The following is a 24967-nucleotide window of genomic DNA, read 5'->3' on the forward strand; positions in this document are numbered from 1 at the left end:
GTGATTTTGTTTACAAGGGGTTTCTCTTACTCACTCATAAATATAGTTATGAAGTGGAAGGGGGAAATGCTTATGGCTCAGTAGATTTGAATTGTGTGCAGAGGTATAAATACCCCCTGGATCCTCTTTAAATGAGACTAGCCAATCACAGCCAGCCCCCAGTAAGGTGTGCAGACAGGTTACCTCATATGGGTATCGTTATCTGATGTGCCAGCACATCAAACCTGCACATGGAAACCAGTTCCTCTGTGCAGATCAGTGGCACTGAATGAAGGGCAATTGAATGTTCTTGGACAACACACCTGCAGGGCTATTTTGCCCATTTTTCACCCTGTCTGAAAGTGGATCAAGGCTGGAAGAAGGTTTCTCCCCTACAGTCCTGATTGCTCAGTATGAGCAGGATTTTGACATGTGTAGCCTTCTGCTGCTTTCCTGCCCCCTGTCTGTCAAGGCATGATGTCTCTAAATACTGTACCAGGTGGAGGGGGCTGCTTGTGAGCTTCCCAAGGGCACCAGGCTGGCCAGGATGCTTTTGGCCTGACCTGATCCAGCAAAGCTCTTCTCATGTTCTTTTTTCCCCCAGCCCCTTGTCTGCTTTTCCTGCTCAAGAATAGGAAAGATGGTTTGGTGGGGTTGCCAGTTGAGCCTTGGCCACCCAGCTAACAAACAAACCTCAGGCTTCATTTCAAGTTTGGAGCTGGGAGGTGGGAGGAATCACTGTACAAACTCCCAGATGATCCCTGCCCACTTCTGCAGCTTCCAAGTTGGAAGGAAGGCTGACTGTATCATGCTTGCCAGAGGGTGGTGCCACACTTGCCATTATTTGTTGAAGCCTGGCTGCACACCTGGTTCTCTAGAGGCCAGTGACATTTGGGAAATATGCTACCTGTAACATATAGAGATCATATATTAAATTGAATCAAGAGTCTTATGGACAAGCATTCATTGGCTGGGTCCTTTGAGGAAATAGTATTTTGATTATTATTAATTGCATCTTGTTATATTCTTGTTAAGAAAACGGTGCTCTGTCCTGTCTGTCAGGGTGGGTCCTTCTATCACCACCTGTGGGCAGTAAACAGCATCCCCACCCCCAACCCCGATTATTGTTAGGGAAACAAAAGATACAAAAATTCAAAATTAAGAAAAGTTTTACCGGTGAAATGAAGTTTGTTCCTTCCCTTTTGATAAGAAGAGTTTGATGAAAGGTGCAGCATGAATTCTTCAAAGGCCATAATTAATTGTTATATTTAGAAGTGTCTAAGCATATATTAATTATAGAGAAACTGAAGCAGCTGTGTCCTTGATGAACATCAGCTATTGCAGCAATGGAAGGTTGTGCAATTAATGTCATGAATATTCATGATGAGTTTTTAACAGGTACTAACTATTCTTAACTGTTTAGGTAGCCCATTTGTCTTAATACTTCACCGCTTGGATATGGATGTATTGTATTAACAATGTCTGACACCTATAATTCAGCTTGTGTATCTACTGTTGGCTAATTGGAATAGACTAAAGTTAGTCAGATGAATTTGAAAACCTGTTCTCCAGTTCCAGCCTCTGTTACAGAGTACTGTATAGAATTTATTGCTCTGTGCTTAAGCAATGTGACTGGGTTGAATCCACATATGGCAGATCCCCTTTGCTCACTGAAGTATTATTCTACATCTTGCATTAGAGTGTTTTATGCTAGCAATGAAATGAAATCCACAGTGAAACAAAATCCAAGTATGCCTACCATATTACAGAACCTGTTACAGTTCTGCATAAAGACTTGTGCACTCTAGTTATTGTTATATGTGGTCTATGGTACATGTTACAATGCCTCTTTAAACAGTAAAATGTAGGAAATCTCAGTCAGATATGAACCAGAGATCACCCTTCTTCTGATGGAGGAAGGTAACCTTTGAAGCCTTTCCAGTTATGGCCACTAGCACAACTACAATAAAGGCAGTAAAGTCACTGAAATGAGTTGCCATATGTCCTCATTTTCCAGGGCACATCCTCTTTTTCATGGGTATGTAAAATAAGAGTTTTCATAGCGATCCATAGTTAAAAGTAGAAGTTGGCAAATGTGTCCTCTTTTTTGCTCTCCAAAATATGGCAACCCTACGAAATCAAGTAGGCCTGAGTTGCTTTGATAGAGGAAAAGCAAGTGGAATGAGAAATATGGTAGACTACTAGACCTAATAGAACTTTGCAAAGAAGGCTTTCAGTGTGGGTTAATTCTGATGGTTTTAGTCAACGTATTCCAATTAAGATTTTAGACTTTGTCTGAACAAGAAACTGGGAGAAATGCCAGAGGAAGAGAATTAGGTTGACTTAGGGAACTGATCTAGAAGAGCAATGAAAGCTTTAGTTCAAAGTCTACCTCAGACGACCGCTGCCATGAGGACTTTCCAGCTATCTCCTGCCATTTCTAGGTTTGAATTGATTGATTGATTGATTTCCTAGCGCTGTGCACGAGTCGAGTCAATGTAAGTGGGGGTGCCTGTACCTGGCAAAAGCAAGCTCACACCTCATTGAGTTTGTATACATACTTAAGGTACATATGCAAGAGACTTCTTATAATTACATTTTGGGAATGATTATGTTCTTAAGTAGCTGCATTGTTTTATACTTTCTGGATGCCCCATGATTATATTATAAAGTAGTTGTGTTCTGTGCTATAAATCAAGCACTGCTAGGAGTGGTTTCTTTTTGTTTTCCAATATATTTCTTATCAATAAAAATCTGTTGTAGCCCAAGCAAATTTTTATTCTGAAAGTGTTGCCCAGAGAAAAAGGTTTGAGAACCACTGCTCTAGAGACTGGGTGGTACAATTCATCTCTAGAAAGAAGAATAGAACCTGAATACAGGTGAACTGGCAGCACCGTACTTTATTCCAGCTTATGTATAAAGCCGTATGTAGCTTCTGAAATGTTTATTTATTTAAGGATTTGACACCAGTGTGGTGTGGTGGATAGAGTAGTGGATTTGGACCATGGAGACAAATGTTCAAATCCTTGCTCCTCCATGAAGTTCATTGGATAAAACTTGCTCCAGTAATAAACTCTCATCTTAACTTACCCTATAGGTTTATTGTGGAGATAAAAACAGGCAAAACTCTATGTAAGCTCTCCTGTGGAGGTGCAGCATACAATTATGATTTTAAAAAAAGAAAAAGAAATTTACAACATGAGTTTGCAAAGAATGTCCTAAGGGTGTGCAGAAACTCCAATCACATGAGTACCTGCAATTACCGTATCAGTTATGATAAAACAATTTTTTTGTTTGTTAAATGTTTTATGTACTTGAGAGCTTGTCCCTGTCCTCAAACCATCACTTAAGTCAATTAGCTGACTGAAGGATTCCTCTGCCCTTCTCCATGTGATGCTTCCTTTGATCATATGAGCTCCTCTAAGCCACATTCCCAGTATACTTAACTTACTCAAAAGCATGCTTCATATAGGCAGCTTTCTGGCTTTAATAATTACCTCAAAGTATCCCCAACTTTTCCAAAACAATTAGATTCAACCTTTAGTTCAAAGTCTACCTCAGGCGACTGCTGTTTTTTTCTTTTCTTTCCCTAATTCCTTGGGTAATCCCTTAAGGCAGGTTTGACTGAACAATTAAAAGCTTTAGAATATGAGGTTTATGGGTCTAATTCGATTGAACAAAAGCAAGAAAATCCAGCATTAAACCTGCCAGAATGTAAAGAAAAAGCCCAGGGGCAATGTTCCTTTTCCCCCTCCAGTTTGTCCGAACATTCTAGTAAGTTCTTATAGGGCGGACATGTCCAAAGTCTGTTTTGGGGGCCTAATTCGGCCGGCCGGTCGATTTAATCCAGCCCCTGTGGCAGTATACCAGTATGTCCTGGGGTAAAATACTGAAGAAGAAGAAAAATGCTGAGCAACTTCAACCTTCAATCCTAAAAAAGCTCAACAAATCTGGCCCTCTTTGAAAAAAGTTTGGGCACCCCTGATATAGGGGAAGGTATGTGAAGTAGTTGTGCAATACCCTCACAATGTATTCCTGATTAAAATAAATAAATAAATCTGTGGTATCTCTCCTAATGAATATGGGCTTGGCCATTGCTTAAATTTGATTTTTGAGGCCATGCTTTGAGTGCCACCATTTTCCAAAGTTAGGTGGGTAGAGACAGGAGATGGTGCCTTTTCTGTGGTGGTGCATCAATTGTGGAATCCCTCCCCAGAACCACTGCTGCCATCTTTTAGACAGCAAGTGTAAAACTTTTTTATTTATTTCAGCATCTGCGTCTTGCTGTTGAGTGTTGATGTTGTGGGCTGCGTTGGAGGCTTAACAGTGGGGAAGTGAAATAGAAATGTTTCAAATAAAATAAAATAATAATAATAATGTTTATGTGCAAACACAACTTCAGCTCACTTCCTACACATATCCTGGACTAGTGGAACACACACACACTCCGAATTAATTAATAATGAATTATTTTTAATTAATTAGCCCTGAGCAACCTTGGCATTGTCCATTTCTTCTTCCTTTTAAATCCTTAAGTTGAAGGGTATTTTTCCTTGCATCAAATATTACAAGGAAGGGTTTTCTTCTGGATATAGAACTTGCCTAGCTTAGCAACATAGCTAATTATTCACTAAATTACATTTTCTGCGATCTCACATGGGACAGATGAAGAGGCATTTATGAAGCTTCCAATTTGTGTAAATCAAAGAGTGTCAAATATGTATTGAAGCAGTAAAAAAGTAATAATCCTTTCAACAAAAACTACATGTAGACATATCCATGCCTATGTGGTTTTTGAACTGCAAAGCTACAAATACCTCTGAAACAAGAGGATATATCAGAAGATATCTGACTGAGCACTGTAATATTTGTGCTGTTACAGCTGTATTTAAGATGGTCAGACTTTTAGCAGAAGGTAGTTCCAAGCTGCCTGAATGTGTAATCTTGAAAGACAGCATTTGTTTCTGATCCTGCTTTTGATTCAGTTGTAGTTACAGGTAGGTAGCCGTGTTGGTCTGCCATAGTCAGAACAAAATAAAAAATAAAACAATCCTTCCAGTAGCACCTTAGAGACCAACTAAGTTTGTTCTTGGTATGAGCTTTCGTGTGCATGCACACTTCTTCAGATACACTGAAATAGAAGTCACCAGACCCTCATATATATATATATATATATATAGAGAGAGAGAGAGAGAGAGATATCACTCACTATATATAAGACCCTATATATATCACTCACTATATATGTTTCAGTGTATCTGAAGAAGTGTGCATGCACACGAAAGCTCATACTAAGAACAAACCTGGTTGGTCTCTAAGGTGCTACTGGAAGGATGTTTTTATTTTTTATTTTGTTTTGATTCAGTTGTGTAAGAGCAGGGAGGTCTCTGGATGCAAAATGAATGGTGAAGTAATTGTTTTTAGTTGATCCTCGATTTCAGGTTGTTACCTAATTTTGTAAAATTACTGACTAATATTAATGGACAGAAAATTCCAAAGAGTAGATGCTGCCACACAGAAGGGTAAATTTATTGTAAGTGCAGAATGAACATTATGTCAGAAGACTTTGTCCCACTTCAGTTCTAACTTCTAAAACCCCATAGGTTTATTTTTTTTCCATCTCCTTACAGTTCTTGTCTTTCCCTTTTTAGATTCTTTTTTAAATTTAGAGATCAATTAGCACTCTCATAAGTGACAATGAAGTGACCAGAGATCCATCTTTCTCACTTAGATCATTAGTCTAAAAAAAAAAAGTTGATTTATAAGGCCTTAGTGGCATGCCCTGAAATGAATGCCTATCACTGTTGTTCTAAGCTCCTGCTATAAAATGTAGAATTTCAGATTTGTGGATTAAGTCTGGGATTTTGAATGCCTGATTATTTACTCTTATCTCCAATATGATAATTATATGTGTTAATCTACATTAAAGCAAGGCAAATGCTTATCTATTGCTTTGTCCAATGGGTGCCATGTTTATTTGATGATGAACAAGCTTCAGATGATCTACAAAGTCAGAGAAAGTGGGGCGGAGAGAATAGTCTGTAACCCCGGTTGACCAAATACAGCAGTTTTGGCCACAAAATCCCAAGACGTACATTTGTGAGAGGGCTGTGCTGCTTCATCCAAAGGAATTAAGCTCAAGCAAATCCTTTTCTATTCTCCTGGGAATGTGAAAAAAATAATCTGTATCAAACAAAATCACATTATAGGAGCTAATATTTATCAGCCTTCACAGCTATGATCCTATTAATACTGTGTTCTGACCATAAAGTTTTGCTGTTCATGTTTGATATTTTCTCTACTTCTGTGGCTTCCCTGCAGTAATATGCAATTAAAGTCTTAAAGCCATAGGTTAATTATGTGAATCTGAAAATGTTATAATTTTCACCAGGGTGTGGTTTCCTATTAATCTGCCTTAGCATAGTCACCCACAACTGTTTCATATACATATATAAAAATAAATTACATGGGTTATTGCAGCACCAGCCTTCTCAACCTCCAGTTCAAGTACTTTTAACCCATATTGTGACCTTTTCCTACCACAAGCAATATTTGACTGAGATTTGTGGTAAGCCTTGGCCAGCCTTCAGAACTGTGTCTCTTTGATATGCCACTTTGTTGAGGTTGTTGCCACAGCAAAACCACTACTGCCTCATACTAATCTATGTCCTCAGGAGACATCAAGAATAGTGTTGGGGATTCTTAACATGGTGGTAGTGGGAAAGCAGGCCTCATTGTTCAAGATGACACATTTCCACAAAATGGGCCTTTTTTTCATGCTCCCGGATACTGTCTAGCCTGCTAATGAAGAGATCTGTAGGCTTCCCACACATAGAATTTGCTGAATTCCCGTTTGTACGTGGTTGCAGACTACCTGCATGGTGAGAACCTGACAAATGGTCTTGTGAAAGGAAATCCATTTTGTTATCTCCCCCTTTCCTTGAATATGCATAATGCCTCTATGCCTGAAAAGCTCAGCAGCGGCATAAGAGGAAGCCAAGCAGTGGGGCGCCAGTTAGGCTCTACGAATTCTGTAAAAGAATTTGTAGTGTTGGGGTGTAAAGAAAACAAGAAGAATGAATGGGCCATTTGCTGTGGCTAGTCAATGGAACCATCTTGTTGTCTTCGCTCTTGTCTCTGTATAAATAAAGCATTGTTGTCCATCCTTGGCATTTGCGCTTCATTGTGATAAATTGGTCTTGATGTGTCTGATATTTTTTTAACCAAGTCTTTTTCATTGGCTGTTTTTGAAAAGTCCAGCTTACTTATACTTTGCGTCAACACAAACCTCAAGAGCCTTGATAGCAGTCAGTATCAAGTACAAGTTAACCTTCTCTTTCTCTGCAAGAGTAGGGAAGACCAGAGTAAAAGAGTGTGAGACAAATTTGGGCAGACAAATTTGTAAAAGCCTAAAATAAATGAAAGCAAGCAAGCAAACAGAGGAGATCTACACCTTCAACTCACCATAATTTTTCAACTCCACCCCTCTTTCATGACCTGCTGGCTAATACTTTCATAGCATTTTTATTTTAAATGAAGCAATCCAAAATAGCATTGACTCTTTTCCTCAACACTTTTGATTTGATTTGTCATTTCTTTGCCCAAGTTCCTTTCCTTACCTTTGCATTTCATAGTGAAAAGCTGAGATTGAAATGATTCAGGCTTAGCTGCCAGTTGTGTTTGAACTCCCTATAGTTGATGCACACTGACAACTGATGGCTTTCTGCTTTGGGGGTTAACTGCTCAGATTTACTTTTCAAAATGAATCTAATTACTTGTATCATTGTGGTGATTAACCCGGTGTCCTTTTCATAAACAGACGCTGCCTGTCCTGCCATTCTCATATCCATTATTCTTCCAAAGGTGTTTCTTGCCGTGGGCTTTGAGATCAATTTGATACTGAGATTCCTATATAACCTTCCTGCCACTTTGCTACATTTCACCATAATTTTATATTTTTATTGCTTGTTTTTGTTCCCCAAAAACACAGGTTTAAGACAACTCTGAGCTATTTTACCTTCAGGCTTTTTCTGATGGTGAGAGAAATTTCTTCTATCACGTAAACAGAAATGGCCAATTCCTCAGAGACTTGCTCTCAAATAAATTTCAGCTGAACAACTCTATTATGTTCTGTTTCTTTCCCAAAACTGCGGTCTCTTAGGTTCTTCTATTTTGGGAGAGTTGCAAGTAAGCATGTAAGTATATAGAAATTAAATTGCTTACATGTCAAGTCAGGGGGGAAAACTTCCATAGCTGGAGGGTTTCCAAATATTGTTCTTCCATTCAGGGCACAGTGGGAGCAAAGTTAGAATACCATCACTGTGTAAACTTTTGAAATGCTAGCTGTTCAGACAAGTCATTTAATCTAGTGGTTTACTAACCACATATGTTTCCCGCTATTTAGAAACTCCCAACTGTTGTGATCCACACAAATGCATGGCTACCTCTGTGCACTCTGTAACTCCCTTTGCATTGGACATTGAGCCAATGCACAACAATTTGGGGAGCTTTCAGAACTTCATTTTGCAGTATTGTGGGGCTAGTGTTTGTTTGGAGAAGGGCAGGTGGATTAAGAGCCCCACTTGGCATGTACAGTTCTTTGATGTTCACAGGCAGTATGATCATTTGCATATGACATTAATAGAGTTATATGTCTATAACCTCTGAGAACCTGATTTATGGGCCTTGTTTGTAATGAGGGACAGGTGGGTGCCTTCTACATTCCAGGCCTGTGGCTGTTATGATGTTCATCTAAATGCCCTTCAGATGTACTGGAAGCTATAATCTAAAATATCTGGAGGACACCAGGTTGGCAGAGGCTGGTGTAAAATGAAATTAGTTTATGTTTTCAAAACGGTTTCACTAAGTTAGGTAATGACAGCATCCACTCTATAATTATTGGGTTTTTTTTTAACTTCAGTAAGATGCTACATTTTTAATGACAGCTCCTGGTGGCCTTTCATTTTCCTGTTAGAATGATGAGCTACCTAGGAAAAAAAGCCAGGCGGTGAAGCTGCAGCTGCTTTGATTGCCTTCAGATTGGAAACCCACTAAGAAAATGTCAATGAGGGCAGTTTCATTCATCGAGCTCTTTTATGGCCTCAGTGGGGATGGGAGTGGGCTGGCAGAGAAGCATCACATTTTGGACACTATTAAATGCTTGATTAATCCCTTAATTTCCAGTTCCTTTTCAATTTCAGTGGTGCCCACCAGACCTTCTTTCCTCTTATTATTAGGTCAGTGGTGCATTTCTGGGAAGCCGAGAAATGCAAACTTACGAATATGTATCTTAGTGTTGCAAAGGCAGATCTGCCTGTCAAACTTCCATGATCAAAATTAACTTGTGTGCCCAAACAGTTCCATGTTAAATATCATCGCATGAAACCACAATGAGGGAAGGGAATCTGGACTGGTCAGAAGCAGTATCTCCAAAGGCAGCAGCCTGATCTTCTGCAATGGTACCCACAAGAGCAAGAAAAGTAGCAAGGACAGCTTTTCACCACCCTTTCTCCTTATCCTAGAATAGGTAGCTAGTACCGGTATTTGCATTCCTAAATAAATTATCTCAAAGAAATACTTTTTTTAAAAAAAAGATTCAATCCTATTCTTTGGTGTGTTCATCTATGGTGTTGTAGTCAAGGACATTGCAATGGGTTAAAAGTGTTGCAAAAGAGATTTCAGACAGAAACCGATTCTTGTTTTTGTAATGAACTAGGCAGCTTTCCCCCTCCACCTTGTTGTTTAAATTTGTTCAGAATTAAATTCCTAAATTCTTTCTCCAGACACTCATGGTACGCTGGGTTTAGCTTCAGTATAGTGATTTTGGGTACACTGTCTTCTAATTTACACCTGTTTATATTCCTCTATAACATCCTGAGGTTATGAGATTATTCAGCCTGCTATACTTAGAAGAGATCTATTCTTTTTAACTCTGTTACTGTGCTTCAGGTAGTGAAAATATAACAAACCAATAAACAGGAAAATACATGCCAGCTAAATTATTTGCATAGTATTTTGATCAAGTTTAGAAAGCATTCTAGAAAGCAAAGCAGCAATGAAAGTGTCTTGTACAAAGCTTTCAGATATAATTGTACAAAGCTTTCAGTGAATCATTCCTTCCTGCCACAAAGGACATCCACCTGTGTTTCTACTGTGTGTGCTGCTTGATGAAAATGTGGGGCACTCTGGGGTAAAGTTATATATAGTTCTTATTTTATTCATTAATTATGTTATTTTTGTGGTTCTTTTTTTAGCCAAACAAGTATGCTTAGCTGAAAAAATTAGCTGTGGAGACTCCAGCAACAAATGCATCCCATCTTCATGGAGGTGTGATGGAGAAAAAGACTGTGAAAGTGGAATTGATGAGGCTGGGTGCACTAATGGTGAGTCTGAATGATGCTGGGCCTTTCATACCGATGCCGTTATTTGACCTCAATGAACTCAAACTCCAAATTATCTGATGCCAGTTTTTGTATCCCTTCCCTCCTGTATTTCCTATCTACCCCAGCCTTTCTGATTAAATGTGTTTGGAGCAGGATCTTAGGCCACAAAAATCAATAATTGTTTTTCCATATGTTGTAGGTTTTAGGAAGGGTGTTGGCAATGATCTTACCAATATTAGATTGTAGGGACACACATGCCACCCAGCCTATGCAGTCTCCACAGACACACACCCCGGAGCAAAGATAAGTTGGGAACTAGTGTGGGCTGCAGATCCACTGCCTCTACCCTTGAGTAGGAGTAGTGGTGGAGAAACATTGAATTGGTACTTTATTCCTTTAAGAGGATTCCATTCTATATTCAAACTTCAAACTCTGGAAAGAATATTTTAGGCAGGGTCAGAATCTACAGCACGATAGCCTTTCGGGGAGAAAATGCCACTCCATAAAGCACACTGCAAAGTTAAAATGAGAAAATAATTTGTGGGATTCCCCAGAAGGCTGGATATTTTCTGTTTCCCAAACACTGCAGTAAGATTTTCTCGAGCTGTTGAAGTTGCAGGTAATTCATTTTCAGCCATTAATTTTTTTGCTGCAAGTTCCACCTACGTATTAGCTAGTACTTGGGGATGTGGACTGAGAGATTGATCTCGCTCCAGTACTCTTTAGCCATTAGCCATAGATCACTGAATAGGTGACTGTTGTGTTTTTAGTAACCCACAAAGATCGAAAGGCAATATCTATTGTAAATGGTTTCAAGCAAGCAGATAGTGCTACTGTCTTTATCCTCCCAACAGTTCTATGTACGGTATTGTAAAACATCTATGGGTGAGTAAAGAATGATACATAAAGGAGCAAAGCAGTGTCTCTTGTAGGGACAGGGGGAGAAATTCAATTTAGTTCACGCTTAAAGGAGAGTCTTCCAGATTTGTACATTCCAAAGCAATGCACAAACCAAAACAAGCTATCCTTCGGAATTCACACTTCAGCTAGCTATTCTCCAGCCAAGTAATATGTACAAAAACACATATATTAGTGAAAATAATATACAAAAATAAGAACACAAGAAGAGCCTTGTGGATTGGGCTAGTGGCCCATTTAGTCCAGCATCCTGTTCCCATAGTGGCCAACCAGATCAACACCCCTTTTTATGCTCTATATTAGAGGAAATTGCTTTGCTAAAATGTGTACATTGGGAGGAAATGCAGGCAAAAATGTATACATTAGCAGAAAAGTGAACTAAAATGGTAATGAATTTTCATGATATATATAGTATGTGTGTGCGTGCGTTTGTGCGCACGCAAACTGATGTGGAAATGTGTGAGGACAAGAAATAGGAGAAACCAGAAATCCTGAAATCGAAAGATTCCCCCATTCCTAGTCTCCCTCCATTTGTGTGAATGGCTGCGCAACCATACAAGAGGGTGGTTTTATTCGTACAGCTGGGGGCTTGTTTTACACACTTCGTGGCAGTCTAAGCATGGCAGACCCAATAACCAGAGAATGGAAAGGTTGCTTTTGTGGCCTAGGTGTCCCTACATCTCTTCTCCACCTTGGGTTGTGGGCAGTTCTCTTTTCTTGGAAAGGAGCACATTTGTCAAATTAAGCCATTCTTCTCCGGATGAAGATGACCTGCTGTTTGCAAGCCTTCTGAGTTTTAAAGGATTGATTTCAATCCTTTCTGTTATCCAAATCTGATAAAATCCCTCTAAGCTTATCTACTGATACTCTGTAAGCACCCCTGTTTCTTCTCTGCTTAGAATCTTTGCCATCTTCTTTCTCATCTTTGCTGTTTGCTTGTGCTCAACATGGGTGGGGGCGGGGAGGGGGGGAGAGGAGGTTTTACTTATCTCTTCATTCTTCCTGAGCTTACTTTGGTGGCAGGGGAGGGGGAGGAGGGACTTTCTTTTTTTGCCTTGCTTGCTTACTTGCTTGGAGTGAAATTTGAAGCTATCAAGCTCATCCTCTGAAATGTGACGTCTCCTTGTCACATTAGAGGCTGTGTCTTACACAGAAAGTATCTGAATTTCAAAGTAACATCACATTTCATATATCTATTTGAAGGGGAGTTCATCATTGTTGGAAGTAATTTTCACATCTCACTGTGCAAAACACACAAACACAAAGCCCTTAAAAACCAGAGGAAGTGTCCAAGAAGAAAACTCAGTGGCTGTTTCTAAAATCCAAACAAACAACATACAGGGTATCTGCATGGAAAATAGTATAGCTGTCTTTTCTGAGGGCTTAGCTAAGTTTCTACCTGAGACTTGTTCAAAACCTATGCCACATGGAATTTTTGTTGGAAGGTGAATGAAGCAGAGCCCAAATGGCAATGGATCCATTTGATAATGGCTGGCAAATACAGGGACTTTTCATATGGTGAGGTTTACTGGTGAGGGATTGTATAGCCATATCAGACTTCATGTCAATAAATGCTCTGGTGTGGGAGAAAACTTGTGTTTCACATTAAAACTTTTAAGTCAGAAAGTTGTGAATGAAGCAAATGCAGCAGCCATAAATAGTCTTGTGGAAGGTGGGAGGACAGAATTTCTTTGCAATAATAGCGTTCCCACAGGAGGCAGTGATGGCCATTAGCTTGGATACTCTAAAACAGGATTGGACAAATTCATGAAGGAGGAGGAGGAGGAGGAGGAGGAGGAGGAGAGTTTGGATTTGATATCCCGCTTTATCACTACCCTAAGGAGTCTCAAAGCGGCTAACATTCTCCTTTCCCTTCCTTCTCCACAACAAACACTCTGTGAGGTGAGTGGGGCTGAGAGACTTCAAAGAAGTGTGACTAGCCCAAGGTCACCCAGCAGCTGCATGAGGAGGAGCGGAGACGCGGACCCGGTTCACCAGATTATGAGTCTACCGCTCTTAACCACTACACCACACTGGCTGCTAGCCATGATGGCAGTGCTCTGCCTCTGTGGTTGGAGGTGGTAATGCTTATGGATAAAAAGAGCCTGCTTGATCAGGGCAATGGCCCATCTAGTCTAGCATCCTGTCTTCATAGTGGCCTACCAAATGCATGTAGGAAGGCTACAAGCAGCACTTGAGTAGAACAGTGCTGTCCCCACTTGGGGTTATGAGTAGCTGGTATTCAGGAGTATACAGCCTCCAACAGTGGAGGCAAATCATAGGTTTCTGATGGCTGTAGGGATAAGGGATCAGTTCCCTAAGAATAAAAGGAAGATAGAGGGCTTATTGCAAGTAAACAAAGATGGACAAAGAAACAGTTTTTTAAACTTTTAACATAACTAAGTCAACAAATCAATGCTAGGGAGAATTAAGGTGCTTATGCACTGGCAGTTTCCCAGGAGGAGGTTGAGGATCGTCAAGCCCCCTGTCTCTAGGGCAGGCATAGACAAACTCAGCCCTCCAGATGTTTTGGGACTACAACTCCCATCATCGCTAGCTAATGGGACCAGTGGTCAGGGATGATGGGAGTTGTAGTCCCAAAACATCTGGAGGGCTGAGCTTGCCTATGCCTGCCCTAGAGACAGGGGGCTTGACGATCCTCAACCTCCTCCTGGGAAACTGCCAGTGCATAAGCACCTTAATTCTCCCTAGCATTGATTTGTTGACTTAGTTATGTTAAAAGTTTAAAAAACTGTTTCTTTGTCCATCTTTGTAAGGATCTCTGCATTTTCTAGCTTCAATGATTTTATTCCAGAGAATGTGAAGGTAATCAGTGTCCCTTGCCCCAACCAGGTAGGAAATTCTGAGCTAAATAAGCTGTTATAAACTGCTGTATTTGATTTGGGAATTCCAATAATACAAAGCAAAACTTCCTTTTTAAGGAGCAGTTCTGCCAGCTTGTAAGGTAATCTCCCAAAGAGATGGCAAAAGGCCTCCAATTGAGTTGTTGTAAAAGCAGCAGTGGGATAGTAATCATCAAGCACAGTGGGATTTGTGCTACAAAAGCTGCAGTATATTCCCTCCCTCCCCGCCAGTACCCACTCACGCCATAGTTAATTATAGACCCCTAAATGCTCTTTGCTAGGCAGCATAGAGACCTAAGCACCAACCTAAGCAGGAAGACTTCATCCCACAGTGAGCAGAGAGTGCAAAATCTTTCTGAAAGACTCAGGCGGCATCTTAAAACTATGTGTTCAGCTTCATTTTATGTCTTATGGCAAGTTTGTTCATGTGTAGGAAATTCACCTGCCCTGCTGCCACATCAGCATCCTTGAGTTGGAGCTTTCCTTACCTGGCATGCAGGGAGAAAGCTGTAAACTGAACGTACATGTGCAAGTGCTGCATTGTAACAGCCCCTTTGTTTGTCTGATTCTGCACTGATTCTTTCTTTCTTTCCTTCTTATTTGTTTATTTCATTTATTCTTTGCATATATAGCCTGCCCCATTCACCAACTGTTCCCAGGACATCGTACAAAAACACTGCACTACGTAATATTCACATTTAAATCATGAAATAGAACCGTATAACAAATGTGGCAAAACAGTAGCACAGACTAGCAGTGCACAGCAATGCCGGTGAAGGGAAGATATCTGCTTAGGCAAAGCCCTGGGTAAAGAGGTGCATCTTGGCCAATTCTCAAACTGCTTACAATAATGGCACAAGATGCATCTCAGAGGGAGGTCATTCCACAACCTGGAGGCCACCATAGAGAAGGCCCTTACATGTTTTGCCCACAAAGCTTTCCCTGCTGATCTTAACTCCCTTGGCAGGTTGATGCCTGGTCATTTTGATTTTTGACATTGTAGAGACCCCCATCAGTACTTCTTCCCTGATTAAAAAAAATAACCTCCTGCACTTGGTATGTGAACCCACTCTACTGTGGGCCATAATCTTCCCTGAACACCCACAGCCTCATTCCCCTACCAGAGTTTGGTGTAGTTCCTTGTAAGTTTGAGTTCAATGGCTTACCTGTTGCAAGAGTCCCTTCGGCAATGTCTTACTGTACAGGCAACTAAGATTGGAACTACAAAGTGGTAAATGTATATTTCCAAACCTGCATCTGTCAGAGCAAGAACATTTATAGGGGAGAACTGATAGGCAGGAAGAAGGAATGCTTAAGCTTTTCTGCTGCCAGAAGCTATTGAAGCAGTGCGCAATAAGATAAAACAAGATAAAATTTAAAAAAATCAAGCTCTTACAAACAAGAAAACAATTTCTACAGTTGAATTTCCATAAAATGGCTTCTTAAACAAAAACAGCTTCAGTGGCCTAAACATCTTGTTTGCCTAATTTCAGATGGTAAAGGTAAAGGTACCCCTGACTGTTAGGTCTAGTTGCGGACGACTCTGGGGTTGCGGCGCTCATCTCGCTCTATAGGCCGAGGGGGCCGGCGTTTGTCTGCAGACAGCTTCCAGATCATTTGGCTAGCATGACTAAGCTGCTTCTGGTGAACCAGAGCAGCGCACTGAAACACCATGTGCTGATAATCAGGAGGAGGCCTGCTGGCTTGGACCAGTGGAAACATGGAGTTCACGGGGGCCGGGGGGGCTGAGCTGACTTGAAATCTAGTGCTCACAAACTCCATGTAGTAGCATTGGGCCTGGTTGTCCTGCTCCCTACCTCCCACTGCCATGAGCAACATGGCTGTGTATGTGGTGGCGGCTGTGACACTCCACAAAGCCCCTCCTTCGACGGATGGGAGATACAGAGCAATAGTAAAGCTGTCCTCTTCATTTGGCAAGATGATACAGAGGACTGACTTACCAGGTGGCCAAAGCACACTGTGACAAATCTGTACTTGCCCATAAAGAGAAAAAGGAAGAAGGCTAATTTCTTCCCATATTAAAATGAGACATTCACTGCCTGTCTCCCTGGCCTGGAGGACTGATTTTAAGTACTCCCTGAACCATCTACTCTTTTATTTTAACCAATGTGTACCATTAACAGGACACATCTTGTTTAATTCTACTCCAGAGACAAAGCCACCTACAGTTCAGTGGTCTCCTAGATTAAATTATCAATACTATTAATGGCTACAACTCTCTCTATTGATCTATTGAGTTGGGCATCCAAAGGGGTGTTTTTGTCAAGGAAGGGAATCGTTGAAGAGTAGCAGAAGCTTTGGATTGGTTTTACTGACAGCGCCTCTTACTAAAACAAGGAAAAGATTAAGCAGGATCAATGCCCCTTCTTCCCTTCAGCTATTTCAGCATGAACTAGAGAAATATTGCACACTGTTTTTAGCATGTACTTGTTAGGGACTGGCTGGGTGAGGAGGAGTGGTGGGAGGCACCAGCCAGGGAACTCCCTAGGGAAGCATCAAAGGAGGAAAGATCAGAGCCCAGGAGTGGTTGTGGGACACTGAGGACAGGTCATAGGGGGAAGGAGGGGAGGAGTGGTTGGATTCTGAAAAGGCAACAGACTTTAGTGAGCAAGAGAAGCCAAGGGCAGAAAGCAGTTCTGACTCAGCTGATGAAATATCCCAGCAGCTTGCTGCTCCTACTGTAATAAGCTCCCCTCACCACTTGTCTCCAAGGACACAGAGGGCTATATGTGTAGCAAAACAAAGAGCACAGATCCACACACACCACACATAGTTTGAAGCTGCTTGGAAGACATCCGGCTGGGGAGGAAACTTAGAGGGAAGTAGAAGATGAAGACCTTCAACTGTTTCATAGGGGCCAGTCCTGTTTGTAGGCATTGCTGTCTGGTGGTGTGCTGTTTTCTTGAATAAAGAGCTAACTTTTCTGCTTGTCTTTGCATCTCACAGTACTGCTTTATAGCATGCTCAAAGGAGTCTCTTAAAATGCCATGAGTAACTTCTCTGGGGTTGCCCTGCCATAGCACTACTGCCCAGCTTCCTAACTTCAAAGGACATTGGATCTTTCAAAACATACTTGTTTTGTCTCTGAGAAGCAGAAAAATCCTTTCATAGGATTTTTTTTTTCTCTCTTCTGGTAGTAGGATTTTTATTATTTTATCACAACATGGGTATATCCTCTGTGACAGATTTATGGATGAGTAGAGGTGTATCTTCTTCACAATTTAGCCCGGAGGATAGCTCAGTCAGTAGAGCAGGGGTAGGCAACCTAAGGCCCATGGGCCAGATGTGGCCCAATTGCCTTCTAAATCTGGCCCACGGACGGTCCAGGAATCAGCATGTGTCCTTTTATTCAAAAAACATCTCTGGTTTATTTGTGGGGCCTGCCTGGTGTTTTGACATGAGTAGAATGTGCTTTTATTTAAAATGCATAAAATGTTATTTGTGGGGCATAGGAATTCGTTCATCCCCCCCCAAAAAAAGTATAGTCTGACCCACCACATGGTCTGAGGGATGGTGGACCGGCCCACGGCTGAAAAAGGTTGCTGACCCCTGCAGTAGAGCATGAGAATCTTAATCGCAGGGTCATGGGTATGAGCCTCATGTGGGGCAAAAAGATTCCTGCACTGCAGGAGGTTGGACTAGATGATCCTCATGGTCCCTTCCAACTCTACAATTCTAGCATTCTATGATTTATTTTATTATTTTTCTATAATCTCTATAATGCACTACTGTATTGGTATACAAAGTGGTTTATAAGTCTTAATCTAAGAGCTGCAACACACAAGTTGAAAATTTCCCCCATAGTCATTTTTCTAAGCAGCACGACTCTTCTGTGTAGATGGTCATTTTGGATAAATGCACGTGCATCTGTTTCTCTGCGAGTATACACTGTGGTAAAATGCCTTGGCAAAACACACACACACAACACACACACTGAACAAACTATATGTAAGATGCATGGCCTTTCCTGCCTACTTAAAAGTGACTTCCACATACCAAATTTTGCATGGTGAAGCAGCCATCATTTACCTTCCCAATAACCCTATTTCCTATTTTGAATAACTGGGATGAAAGAACAGTAACTTGCTCCAAGCCTTCCTGGAGGTCCAGGGTCCTACTTTTCTGCTTCTGCTCCTCCCTCCACACAGCCCCTCCATTTCACATTAAAGGGAGTCATGCGGAGGACTTCTCTGTGCAAGAGAAACAAGAGCACCTGTGTCCCTGTTCTTTGGCGAGTGATGTTGCTCTCATAATGTGCAAATAAAATTATTTACCCAATTTAAGTGTCAGGCTGAATGCTCCATGAATGCACTGCTTTGCATTTAACTATGACAAACAGCTAATACGTTCGTGCCAAAAGCACCCTCATTTCTGTATGTGAGTGTGTGATTACAGGCAACCACAGAGACAATTTTATTTTATTTTTTACCTCTTTGTTGTGAATCTGAATATGAGATGAGGTAGTAACTAAAGAACATTTTTTCCTGCTTTCTAAGGAGCTCTAATACCTTAAGCAGTGATAAAGTAGCAGCTGGCACACTATGTTTTAATTTCTGAATAGCCAGGGCATAATGCACAGCATTAATCCTTCCAGCTGTCCAGTAGTTAAACAGCATGTAAAATCAATGGTGTAGTATTCTTTCCTGCCTTATCTTATTTATCAAAGACTTACACTTGATAAACCTGCAACTATTATTGTTTCCATCGCTGTGTTCCTTTTAGATTCTTCTGTGCTCTTTGACTGTGACAAAATAATGAAATGGGGGAATTTGGAAGAAACATTTTGCTCTAATGGCTTGGAAGAGAGCCAAGGGGCTATTCCAGTCTCCACTAGGCATAAGTTCAGATAATGAGATATGTATTGCTATAATGTTTAGCATCAGACTTCATATTTAGTTGGAAGTACTAACTGAAGAGCCCATTAACTTGTATTTTACTTGAAAACTATTTTTTGAAGATAATTTCGTAATGTCTCCTGTTTTCCTTCCACTCCTTCCCACGGGCCTTTCTCTCCACCTGTCCCAACCTTTTATGGGTAAAATTTGATGTGCCAAACTCCAGCTTTCTCCTGATTCTTTTCCTCTTTGCTTCGGTGGAGTTAATGACAAAATGTGCTAAATACTGGGGATATTTAGGCCTTGAAATGCAGCAGTCTTCATCTCTGCCCTAGTGGAGAATTCCCATCAAGAGAATTAAATTAGCGGAAGTAGAAGTTTTATGGGGCGATGACCCCACTTACTTGTACTAGGAGCAGTGCCTTTTACATAATTATTCAGTAGAGTTGCACTGCTGGGAGTCTGTGTCTCATTCGTTGTAGCTGCAAGGTTCTCTTACTGAATGAAGCAAGCTTTTCTTATTCCTTTTGATCAGCTTAGATTATTCTTATTCTGCTCATTGACTCAGAAGTTGACCGTGAGCGTAGAAGTTGGGAGGGAGTTTCTGCTCTGCTTCTGGTAGATGGGTTTCCAGGGCATGCTCATCTCCAGAGCCTGTATCTGCTTGAGAATTTGAAAACCAAAATGTGTATCATTTGGATATGGGAGGATAGCATTTTTCAAAGGTTGTGCACCTATATATTCATTATAAACATGTGTCATTACTTTGTTTATGTAATGCAAAACTGGCCTGTTTTTCATTAATTTATAGATTTTTAAAAAAAAGATTGGAATAATACAGCTTTTTTAAAATTTACACTCATACCTTCAATAACTCCTCTTTATAGGCAGTATTACATGCCACACTGGCTGCCACAGTAGCATTGTTAATAGTAGCCTGTCTAACTTGAAAAAGTCCTTCTCGCATTCAGATAGGTTGGCCAGAGCATGAAATGAAAGCTCCTTCCTTGCCCTAACTCCTTTAGCTCATGTTCTGCTTTCCAGCTCCACTTCTGGGTAACTCCAGTGCTTTGGAACGAGAAGCACAAACTAGCTAACAGAAGGTTATGTAGAAGTGAAGCGTTCTTTCCTTCTTTCCAGTGGAGCCATTCTGAGGTACCAGACTAGCATTCATCAGCTGTTGATTTGATCCAGTTCATTTTCAAAATGAGTAATGGTTCTTTTGCATCCACAGTGTTTCCAGGGAAATTGTTCCAAAATTTTACTCTATGCATTTCAGGAATATGTTTTCCTGCAACAGTTCATATCCCTGGACCATGTTTTATTATGTGACAAATAATATTAGCTGTTTCAACATGCCATGCCATGTACCAAATATGTGAGCTAATAGTCAATTACACGCACAGCCTCATTTGTTTCTGGGGAAGCTGTTGCAAAATTGCTAGTTTAGCTGACAAGTCTCATCCAGACTGGAGAATAAATGGGCACATACCAAAGCAATTCAGTACAAACTGAACATAACACACTGGGAATGCTAATTGTTTGTAATGCTGCACTTGATGTATTGAGGGTAAAGTGCATTAAATAACCTGATGGACCATTTTGTGATTGGCAGATTGAAAAGTGTAAGAACTTACCTGAAAAGCAATTGCCTCAGAAACTATTTTGGGAAAAGCTGTTTTCAGAACAATACATTTACCTATTATATTTGTGAGGAAAATTGTTGCCTTTACTACATAGCCTAAAAGTGCTGTGGCATGTATATAAATGGGCTGATTGATTTACCAGTTAATTGGTTAAATTGGCCACAGTTAGTCAACTAAAAACAAAAGCAAGCAATTTATAGCATTTTATAAACTTTTAAACTTGATATGAACTCTCTAAACATTTCTCACACTTAAAAAACCCAACTGAAGAACCCCCAGGCTTTATTACCACAACCCATAGAGATGCAGTCATCTCAAGTAGTAGACTTGGGGTGCCGTTAAAGGAGAGCTTCCCCTCTCCCCACTTAAGTGCTACAGTCTCTCAGAGGCCATATTTCAGGGGTGACTTGCCAGCAATGAGTAGAGCCAAAGCCAGTAGTGGAGTCAAAAGTGAGCAAGATCCCCCCTCACTCTGATACCCCCTTTCCTCTCTCTTTTTGACACCCTTTTCTCTCCTCCTCCTCCCTTTTCTCCCAGTGGTTTGCAAGGAGAGAAGCATATCTCTCTTGCTAGCAGTCTGAACTGATTCCTTGGCAGAGGGCTTTTGAAATTAAGTCACATGTGGCCCTAGGACCATAGTTTGCCCATCCCTGCATTAAAGTGTGTAATTTTGTCAAATTTTGTCACTGGAAGGGCAGATCCTGAAGTTGAGGCTCCAGTACTTTGGCCACCTCATGAGAAGAGAAGACTCCCTGGAAAAGACCCTGGTGTTGGGAAAGATGGAGGGCACAAGGAGAAGGGGACGACAGAGGATGAGATGGTTGGACAGTGTTCTCGAAGTGACTGGCATGAGTTTGGCCAAACTGCGGGAGGCAGTGGAGGATAGGGGTGCCTGGCGTGCTCTGGTCCATGGGGTCACGAAGAGTCGGACATGACTGAACGACTGAACAACAATTTTTTTTTGTCAAATTAGGAGTGGCACTCTTTGGACTTTCAGTCTCAAGTAGCACCTTTTCTGGAACTATTTCCCCAGTATTGCTCTCCCCAGGGTTAATGATCTGACCATGGCAGAAGCTAACCACTCAGCCAAAGCACTTGCATGGAAATTTGCAGTTAGAGAAGCTTTTTTTTGCTTGTCCTTTCTTTTATTACAAAGCACTCTTAAGGAAAAGAATGCAAGAGACAGCTAAATGCCCTTATATGCCTATTGAGCTAGTGCTCCCCCCCTTTCCTTCCATTTCCCCCCTCCACATACACACAGACAAATAATTGTAGGAAATGAGGTGCATTATGCCAGTTTTCATAATATACTCTTCTTAACTGCATCGTTTCAGTTTTCTAGTGAACAAAACATGTATGGGGGCATTTGGTCATAAGATACATATTGGTCTGTAGATGAATAAATATGCTTCTCCACCTCTCTTTCTCTCTTCTACCCCACTCCACATTTTTCTTTCTTTTTAGAGGAAGAGGTAGGGAAAGTAAGGCTGCGTTATTGCTTCCTGCTCTCATTTTAGCGCTCCTTGTGCAACATTCCTTGGTATCTAGGATCCTGAAGATTACTTTTGAGGGCTCTTTACATTTTAAAGTGGCTTCTTCAACTGCAATTGCAGCAGCTCTTTCTTGGAACCTTGAAGAACAAAACTAAAAAGAAATCCATACCTTTCCCCTTGCAAGTAAAGAAATTCATACCGTTATGTAATAGATAGCAAAATCAAAGAAAGCAAACAGATGGCTTCTGTTAAAGCCAGCACATCTTATTTATGATCATTTAGCATCGCATCCATTGATTATTTGAGACGGCCTTTGATGTGAGAACACATAGGACCATAAGCAGGCGCAGAGGAGATGAGGAAGAAACATTATATTACTGTAATTTGTATCAGCTGCAGGTGGAGGGTCATTTTTGGGCATATGTGTGGAATTGTTTTATTTGCATGTTTGGCAGATTTCAATAGACAGAGAAAATGTATACAAGCAGAAGGAAGGGCGGAGATGAGCTAATGAGGAAAGAAAGAAAGAAATGCTTGTTAGACCCACAGGAAAGAGAAATAAATTCACAGTTCAAGTTTATAAATTGCATCAGCCCTGCCAAAAAAAAGGAGGGTTGCTTATGCAAACTTTGCTCATTGATTTGTAATCCACTCAAATGAAATCTACAAAGGCAATTTCCTCTATGCAACCTGGAGTGCTACATTAGCATCGTATAGTCACTGCATCTTTCACGTTTATCACAACTCTTTGAACTTTTCAGGAAAGCTTTTATCCTTGCTACCGTAAATTATTATCTAATAAGGGAATGAGGCTAGTGATCCAAGAGGGCTGCTGTTGAGCTATTAAGCAAGATGAATAGGTCAGTTGAAAGTGCCAATTAAGTACAGGGTACTTGGGGGGCGGGAAGGGAGGGATGGTCACTCTCCGGCTGTCGGAAAGTGTTAGCTACGATGGTCATGGGTTGGATCATGTCTACATGATCATGAAGTTATGAAATCTTAGACTTCTGGCGGTTTGAAATAAGCACCAGAAGGACTGGCATTAAGGTAAGTCATGCACCCCTTTGTATAGGAGTCTGAATTATATGCTATGTAGCCCATGTGGACTTGTTTATGGGATTGAGGAGAGATTTCACAGCAACTTGATAATTCAGGATTGCAGTTTCAAAACCAACAGGCTCAATCTTGGAAGGCCTGAGCAACCCCCAAGGTATCTCTGATCCCCTTACAAAAACACAAGGAGCCCCCATCAGTGTAAATAGGTTTGTGGAACTGTTGCCAAGGCCTTCCTCCACTCCTGACCCAGTTGGTGCAAGGCCGCTGTATGCTGTTGTCTTTTAGCTCAGTCTACAATCACAACAGAGGTGAGAGGAAAGTGTCCAGTTTTCTTTAGCTTCCTTCAGCCATGGGCTGGGGCATTAAGTTGAGAGAGGCTGCTTTTAACTCAAGCAGACAGGAGTCTCCAAAAGAGTTTCTTGTACCACCAGGGCCTGTGGGCAAAAGCCAGGACTTACAGATGCCTTCCCCTGCTCCTGAGGACCCAAAGGCCTCCCACAATACCTCCCAAGCCCAGTGATGTAGGGAGTGTACCAGGTGGTAGGCTAAGGAATGGAGGAGGGAGGGAAGGTCTGTCTGTCTTCAAGCCAGAGGGTTGACCCTTTAATAATCTGAACTTTAAGAATCTGAACAAGGGGGCAGAGCCCAGGAGAGGACGTCTTGAGGCTCAGGCTTAAAAAGGCTCAGTCTACTCTCAACCTCTATTTGAGCAAGTTGGTCACTTGGAGCTATCTGTGGTCAGGCAATTTTTGCCCTGTAGAATCCAGGCAGACCAGAACACCTTTTGGGAGCTGGGTTGGTCAAGGTGTTAATTAAAAAGGAAAGTGCCAAGTCTTTTCTCTGTATTTCAAAGGAAGTCTCCGATTGTGTTTTGGCAGCTTTTAGCTGTAATGGGGCTTGGCAGCTTTTAGCTGTAATGGGGAACTTAAAGAGATGCAGGGCCGGCCTTTGTCACACCACACTTGTCCTGTGCCTTAGCTCACTGCATTCTACTGTTTTAAGCTGTTCTTTCCCTGCTGACTCACTTCTGGCATCGGAGCCAAACTTGGGAGAAGCAGTTAGCTCAGATGGTTAGAGCATGGTGCTGATGATGCCAAGGTTGCAAGTTTGATCCCCATATGGGACAGCTGCATATTCCTGCATTGAAGTGGGTTGGACTAGATGGTCCTTAGGGTCCCTTCCAACTCTACAATTCTGTGATTTCTATGAGTTTAAAGCAGCAGAGTATGGTAAAGTGAAGTAGGAAGAGGGTGTGGGCTTCACTCTCCTCCTCTACTGCTTTTTATATAAAACATTAACCTACCCCCTGCCTTAAAGTCAAACAGGCATGTTTCATAAACAATTCTATGTACAGTTTGACCCAATTCTGTGCACTTCCATCCTGCAGTTTAGTTGCCTATCACAGTCTTTGGGCACAAGCCACCTGATGCTGCAAATGAAACAAGGAAAGAAATTTAGAATTGAGGCTTGCATCTAATTTAGGTACCTTGGCATAAATAAAGACCAGTGGACCAGTTGTGGGTTTTTTTTAACAGCCTCCTCCAGCTTAACCCCCCTTCTCCATATTGTTATTATCTCAGCTACTAGTAAGCTGTGTGGGATCTCACTAGAATGGTACAGGAGGAGCAATGTTTACTTTAACTGTTAACAATAAAATGCCCTCTTGCGCCAATTAAAAGAACTTGTTTCCAAGAGTGATGTTTCATGTTGCATAATTTGTGAAAGTAATCATTTCCCTAAGGATCCTTGAAAGTGCTGAAGCAGGTGTGTGTG

At 41.2% G+C, this 24967-nt stretch overlaps 1 protein-coding gene across 2 annotated transcripts in view; it reads left to right on the forward strand.

Annotated features, from left to right (window-relative positions):
• The window catches only part of LRP8 (LDL receptor related protein 8), a 181537-nt gene that overhangs the window by 124201 nt on the left and 32369 nt on the right, over positions 1-24967 (forward strand). For both annotated transcript variants that reach the window (XM_033152096.1, XM_033152095.1), the window contains exon 4: positions 10233-10361. In XM_033152096.1, the coding sequence (XP_033007987.1) occupies positions 10233-10361 (129 nt within the window). The remainder of the gene's footprint in view (positions 1-10232; positions 10362-24967) is intronic.

Source organism: Lacerta agilis, chromosome 6 (genome assembly GCF_009819535.1).
Source record: "Lacerta agilis isolate rLacAgi1 chromosome 6, rLacAgi1.pri, whole genome shotgun sequence".
Taxonomy (NCBI): domain Eukaryota; kingdom Metazoa; phylum Chordata; class Lepidosauria; order Squamata; family Lacertidae; genus Lacerta; species Lacerta agilis.